Genomic DNA, 7326 nt, shown 5'->3' on the forward strand with positions numbered 1-7326 from the left:
TCTTCTCTTTACTGAGGCATCACCTTTTTGCTATTAATGGGAAGGAGCAATATGATTGTCTACATATCTAGTAGAATGTGCCAATCAGTTTTGCCTCTGCTGCAGGAAAATTTCTGAATGGTCACATTTCAGATCACTAATGAACTAGTAAATTCTACTTTTAGGAACTGAATTAGTGGAATTACTTTGACGGAAGTTCATATGTTCTGCCATAGTTTCAGTATGTCATGACTCATGACGTTAATCACTAATCATCTCTCTGTTTATGTCTATTGGTATGTTTCTATCTACATGCATCTTTCTTTATGCATAATTTATCATAAAGAAAGAAAAACATTACATTTTTCATGCTTCTTCAGGATAATTTAGCAGAAATGTCCTCAATGAGTAGTGCATCTGCTTCACTTATGAGGTTGGCTCCATATTCTCTCTCCACGAATCATCATGGCCATGGTGATGTTTTGTCATCAGGAGGTTAGTTTCACCTGTTTATCAATAGGAAGATATTCTTCTCCATTTTCCTTTTACCAGAAAACAAAGTTGTTCTATGATCTCTCAAAATAAATAGCTGTTTCCTGAAATTGACTTAAATGATGTTACTTCAGTTATCTTGTAACAGATAATTGCTTACCTAATAATACCTGATGCTACTAGATAATGTTTCTGGTTGAAAGTGTGTGTTATTCATTCTAGTATCAGATGAACAGCAATCTGCTATAGTGAAAAATATATAAATATCATTTTTTAATCTTCTTCTTTCTCCTGTTATAAAATCTAACGACAATATATTCACTCTTAAATCTTAATAACAATTCGTTATTTATCTTCTTCTTGCACAATTCACAATCCTTAGTTTGGAAACCACTATCCTGATAAAGTGAAGGAGATGGAAAAAGGTTGTCTTGCATGTTTTTGTTTGAATGGGAAAGGAAGTTTAAAGTAAGAAGAATTGGGATGTTACAAGTTGACCATATTTGAACTGTTTGTGTGGGTTGCACAACTTTCTTGCAACCTAATTTAGGGAAACAGGATTTATATGGATAAGTAGAGGCAGGGAGTGAAATTTTTTACGTGTTCCAAATGCAAGTATACAACTGTCAAAATGTTCTAATTGACAGGAATATGCAGACTAATCTAGAGCATTCGATAATTTATGTACATAATCACCTCAAGATGTTGAGTGGTGCAATGCCTTGAGGTTCTCCTCACGTTACCAATATATGTTGTTTGACCAATTTATGCATGCAAACACTGAAATATGTCATGTAGCATAATCTGGTAAAACTCTTGCTGAAATTACTGATGAGTCTTATGCTTCTGCTAATGCTATTGTGAAATTCCTATGTGTTTTTGGTTTTGTATCTCGAGTTGTTTCATGCAGCTTTGCCTCTAATTGTCTAACTGGTTTTTGTGTTGCTTAGCAGCATTACTTGGAACAAGGCGTCTATTGGAAGAAAATAATCAGGCCCTTAACAAAATTTCAGCTAACCTCTCAACGTTCATGGTATTAGTCTCAACCTCTTGTTTATGGAATGAAACTTATGAAATAATTGGGGGAGAATCAGAAAAACAAGATGCGAACTTCTTGTTGAAGGACTTCAATAGTTTTCTTGAAATGGGAAATGACTTTGCTGAAAATTTACTAGGGGTAGTATTTTAATAGCCGTAGTCCAACAGGGGAAAAAAACATTGCCTCTGTTAATACTGACAAGAAAAGAGCTGGACAAGTCTTGCTCTGTCTGCGGCAATTTAGTGATTCTGCAGCATCGTTTCTGATCCTTTAGTGCTAACATAAGTTTCATTCAGGCAGCATTATAAGCTTGTCTAAGGTGACTCATGTGTGATCATATCTTGTTTAATGAGAAAAGAGCTGCATGAAGACGGGGAAATCTCGATAGGGGAAGATTTTTTCCCCTCGAGGCAAGAAATCTTTTGAAATCGTTACACACAACCAGACAGAATTTTCATGGTTTCAATTGACTGAATTGAGAAAAAGCTTGTGTAAACAGTGGAATAATCAACCAGTGAAGTTTCAGATGATGTTGCCAAATCATATGAAGGGCATAGTAAAAAAAATTGATTTGAATGGTCAGTTTGGACAGATAGAAGAATGAAGATGAATGAGGAAGTTGTGATTAACATTTATATATGTTTCTTCCAAATTAATGATGAAACAAGGGGTCAATATTTGGTATGGTGGATGAGGATATGCATGGGATCAGGAAGAAGCCTTTATCAGAAACTATCAAGGCACTAATGGGTGAATAAAGTTACTCAATACTGGTATGATAAGAGTCAAACTCCTGGTGGAAATCATGCTCTGGATTCCGAAAAATGGAATTTCACTTGGCCAAACAGATATAGAAATTGTGACAAGGCCATGTCACAATGGGTTGGATAATGTCTGAGGATAATTGTGAGAGAAGAAATATCATCAAATACCATCTTATTAAATGAGAATAGTTAATTAAGCCAATGACTAAAGGAGGGTTTGGTGTCAAAAACCTTTCAAAGCACAATACTGGTTGATGAGGAAGTGGCAGGAAATAGACCTACACTCTGTGTAAGTAGGGAGGTAGGTTGCTAAAGAGCGGCGGTGGTGCTTGAAAATAGTTGCAACCCCACACAGTGTGAGTTTCTGGATAAAATCACAAGGCAGCTGGAGGTGTTCAAATATATATTAGATATAAAGCTGCTAATGGAATGTAAAATTTTGGACAGATTGTGGTTAGGTATGTTGCATTGAGGGAGAATTTCTTGTAACATATCCAGATTGGCCTCTTTTCTGGAGGTTGTGATTGGATGGAACATCTCCGCCTCATAACTTTATACCATGACTGTCCACAAGAAATGATATAATGAACTGTAAACACACTGAGGATGGAAGGTTTTCTGTGAACAAGCTTTACAGAAAGGAAGTGGGATCTCTTCAAGAAATCAGTTTGGCAAGGTGGAGACAAATTTGGACAAGTCAGGCATCAACCAAGGTGAAGTGTTTTGTATGGTTGGTGGCCATGAGAGCATGCCTCATGCAAGAAGTGTTGAAGAAGAAGGGCCAACAAATAGTATCCAGAGGTTTTCTCTACAATGAGACAGATGAGACCAACAATCACCTATTCTTGCATTGCAAAGTCATTTCCCAGCTTTGGTCCATGTTCGTGAAACTCACAGACAATAACTGGACTATGCCAGAACACACTGCTGACCTACTGAGCTGTTGGTTTAGGAGAGGAGGAAGTAAGAGCCAGAAGAAATGGTGGAGAATGATCCCAGCTTGCATTTGGTGGACAATATGGAAGGAGAGAAATGGAAGATGTTATGAGAATAAAACAAATTCCATTCAGAAAGTGAAAGAGAAATCTATTGTCTTCTTTTATTTTTGGTGTAAAGTTAGCCTTTTTCTCTCCTTTTCTTGTTAGCAACTTTTTGGAGGTCCCCAGCATGTCCTTAATGCTGAAGAATACCATTACCAATTTTTTTAAAAATTAAAAAATCTTCTCCTCAGAGAATGACCACAGCTGAGACAGGAAGTTTTCCAGAGCTGGAAGGTGATAGTAGGAAGTCAGCTATGTCAATAAAACATGGATTTGATTGTATAGGCCCTGATATGCATGGACGAAGAAAAGAGTTGAAAGATTCACAGTTGCATGTTTTTTTGCAAGGAGAAGAAGGAAACCAACAATCATGTGTTTCTCCATTGTATGGAATGATCAGGGGTGGAATTTCCACTTCAGGAGGAATTTAAATGATTGGGAGATGTGCAGAATAACTGAGTTTTTGGTTACCCTAGCACAATTTAGTAACCTGTCTGAGGAAGAGGACTCACTGGTGTGGAATGTGGGGAGCAAAGGGTGTTTCACAGTAAAGTCAGCATATGAAGATCTCAACACAGTTGGCAGTGAGGAAGTAGAATGGCCTTGGAAGATGATATGGAAAACCAAGATACCCTATAAAGTAAATTGTTTTACTTGGCTGCTAGCTAAGGAGACAGTTTTGACACATGAGAACCTGAACAAAAGAGGCGTTCACCTGTGTTCCAGGTGCTTTTTGTGTGAAGAGCAAGGAGAGACAGTCAACCATCTCTTCTTACACTGCAAGTGAACAACCCAGCTGTGGCAAATGTTCACCAATATGAGAGAAATTACATGGGTGAAACCAGGAAGGATCAAAGAGGTTTTGAAGTGCTGGAATAGAGATGGAAATGCAGGAAGAAAGGAGGAGAGATGGAAGATGGTCCCATCATGTATATGGTGGACAGTATGGCTAGAGAGGAACCAGAGATGTCATGAAGGAAAGCAGAGCAACATACAAAGATTTAAGCTTAAATGTTTAGCTCTGTATTATTTTTGGTGTAAATAAGTAGTCTTAGATAGCTCAGAAGTAATCAGCACAACTATAGACTGGCTGTAACTTGGTAGGTATAGGATCCTATGTAACTACAACACTTTTGGAGGGGAACTACACTTTTGAGGTAGTATACCTGTGGATAAATATAGACTAACTGTTACTTTTATCAAAAAAAGATTAGAACACAGATCTGGTCTCTGTTTCTAAGTATGTCTCAATGCCAGAACACACTGCTGACCTACTCATCTGTTGGATAAGGAGAGGAGGGAGCAAGATTCAGAAAAACATATGGTGGTCAACATGGAGAGAGAGAAACAACAAATGCTTTCAGGATATCACTAACACAATCCAGAAAATTAAAGAGAATTGTATCAGTACTTAGTATTTTTGGTGTAAAGAAGAGGGTATAGAAGAAGCTGAGCAGTTGGTACAACTTCCTTAATGCTGAAGAATACAATACAACTTTACCATTTTCAAAAGAAAATCATTCTTTGCTCTAGTGGTCACACCTGGCAAATGGTCAGCAGTTCCGCCAAAAATTAAATAGAAGCTACAGCCCTCTTGGAGGTAGTTGGTTGAACAACAGTGCTGGAAGCAGTCCTTAGTTTGGATAACCACAAGAAAGAAGAGGAGTTATGCCATAGATATTTCATGTGTGGGTTGGATGTGAATCAGTCAACCATCTCTTTATATTGGTAGGTGCTGTTCTTTTTTCATGTTCAAGGTGGAATGGTCATGCCAAAGCCAGTGATGGATTTTCGATGTGTTGCAAGAAAATGTTTGGGGAAACTAAAAGATTTTGTCCCAGGGAAGGAAAGGAATAGGAAATCTAGAGATGCTTTGGAGGACATGCTCTAGCTTTAAATGCCTAAAATATGTAGGACAGCAACAACAACTACATATGCAGTGTAATTCCACAAGTGGGGTCTAGGAAGGGTGGGGTGGGGTGAACACAACCTTACCCCTACCTTGTGTGAAGGTAGAGAGACTGTTTCTGATAGACCCTTGGCCCAAGTTAAGTATATCAAACAATGTTATCTAAATGACATGGAAAACTATATGGATTTTCTGAAAACTCTAGGAATGTAAACTTCGTTAAGTTTTGCACCCCGACTTAGCACCTCAAATGGCTTTTACTACCTTACATTATAAAGCAAAGCACCTCAAACGGGTGCTACTTATAAACAATAAAAACACTAACAAGAAAAGAAAGAAGGCTCATTAATATCAGATTACAGGTATACAACGACAAAAGATGGGGCCAATTTAATAGTAAGTACTACTCTTCTAAAATGAAATTAAGAAAATTCTGAATTGCTCTTGTAACCATATCCAGCTTTTGTCTGTATCCACATTGACTTTGAATGAGTCTGATCCTTAAATAGCAATGGTAATTACCACGACTTGAGAGTGCGTATAGCATAGGTCATAAAAAAGATCAGTGACATTGTCATTTGTCGGCCTTTCTGTGTTAGCTCTGGTAGTCCTTTTAGTTTGAGTACAAAGAGAATGGTGATACTTGTTATTTACTGTTAAAGTAATAGAACTAAGAAGGAAAATTAATGTGGGAATTGAATGAGGTGTATAAAATCCTTGGATAAGTAAAAATAAAGAAGATGGAATCATTTAATTACGTCTTCATGGATTATTGTCTGTTTTTTTTTTGTTGTTGTTTATTTCTGTTTCTGTTGCATCTTTCGGAGGAGACTGACAGATGTTCCTCATCTTACAATTTTCTATTTTGCATATTTTCTGATATCTGATGTCACTATGTAAATGAGCAGTTGCAGGACAATGTTGATCTCTTTTTCCAGACGAAGAACAATTTAACTGCGATTTTAAATAAGTAATTCTACTATCCTTTTTATTTGCCACCATGCTGACTTTTGGTTGTCCTGCCATTCATATAATACTACTGTTGTTGTGTCATTTCAGAATGAAAAATATGCCAGGGATTATGAGCCAAATGCCACCACTTCCAGTCTTCTTAAATGAGGAGCTCGCTAGTAGTCTCCCGCGTAGTTCAGCTCAGGTGATCTTGCTTTTCACACCCTTTTTTAGTTACAATGTTGAATCTTAATGCCACACCACTAGAGTTGATCCAGCGTCTTATTGAATCGGTTCTTCAAGTTCCACCATATCACTATCTGTGAGATCGTCTTAAATATGCTCCATGTTCTTCTATGTTACACAAGATTTCTTGCGATATGTCATAATGCTGATCTCTCTGTTTCCCCAGCCAATGATGTTTGGCTGCAGAAGCGGAATCCAATTGAAACAGGAGCCAGCTTGTTGATAGAGAATGCTCGGTGTTCAGTTTGGATTATTGGCTAGTGTAAGTGCACAATTTTTAGTGTAAATGCATAAAACAACTGGCGGTACTTGCATGACCAGGTCAATGAGACGAATGTTTTTGAACCATTTTCGGAAGCTGAATATCTGAGCAAGAAGTACCAGGAAATAACAGCCTTTTTCGTCATCTCATATCAGGCGAAATCTGTATCAGATAATGCACTTAGAAGTTTAAGGTCATGTTTCACCTTTCTGTTTGTAAATTCGAGAAACATATATAACTTCGGAATCATCCTTTAGTTTTGTAATATGTTCTCTTCTTTTTTGCAGCTTCTTGCATTGTTTTCTCCTAAATTTGCTGTAAAAAAAAAACCAAATTGTTGAGTATTTGGATTGAAATGAACTCAAATAGAGCGGAATGGATGTAAATGATTTATATAGTCAAGCGTAACTAGTTTGCAATTAAAGTATTGGTTGTTTTCAGAAAAGGGTGAATTTGCTATGAGAAGTCCCACTTCAGGAGTTAAGTACTTTATACTATAGACGATTTCATTTCCAGGCACTTTATACTAAAGATGATTTTTCTCTAAGAGTTATGTACTTTATACTAAAGACTATTTCATTTCTAGTTCAACTTGCTTTTTTTAACTTATTAAGCACTTTATATTAAAGACGATTTCATTTTCA

General features: G+C 37.0%; 1 protein-coding gene across 2 annotated transcripts in view; it reads left to right on the plus strand.

Moving 5' to 3' along the window:
* The window catches only part of LOC125854610 (uncharacterized), a 15487-nt gene extending 8540 nt beyond the window's left edge, over positions 1 to 6947 (plus strand). Inside the window, exons 4-8 of one of the 2 annotated variants that reach the window (XM_049534193.1) lie at positions 360 to 474; positions 1422 to 1504; positions 6132 to 6193; positions 6283 to 6379; positions 6587 to 6947. In XM_049534193.1, the coding sequence (XP_049390150.1) occupies positions 360 to 474; positions 1422 to 1504; positions 6132 to 6193; positions 6283 to 6379; positions 6587 to 6643 (414 nt within the window). In that variant the 3' untranslated portion in view covers positions 6644 to 6947. The remainder of the gene's footprint in view (positions 1 to 359; positions 475 to 1421; positions 1505 to 6131; positions 6194 to 6282; positions 6380 to 6586) is intronic. The other variant, XM_049534194.1, reaches the window with a different exon arrangement.
* Positions 6948 to 7326: the final 379 nt, after the last annotated feature.

Source organism: Solanum stenotomum, chromosome 2 (genome assembly GCF_019186545.1).
Source record: "Solanum stenotomum isolate F172 chromosome 2, ASM1918654v1, whole genome shotgun sequence".
NCBI classification, from domain to species: domain Eukaryota; kingdom Viridiplantae; phylum Streptophyta; class Magnoliopsida; order Solanales; family Solanaceae; genus Solanum; species Solanum stenotomum.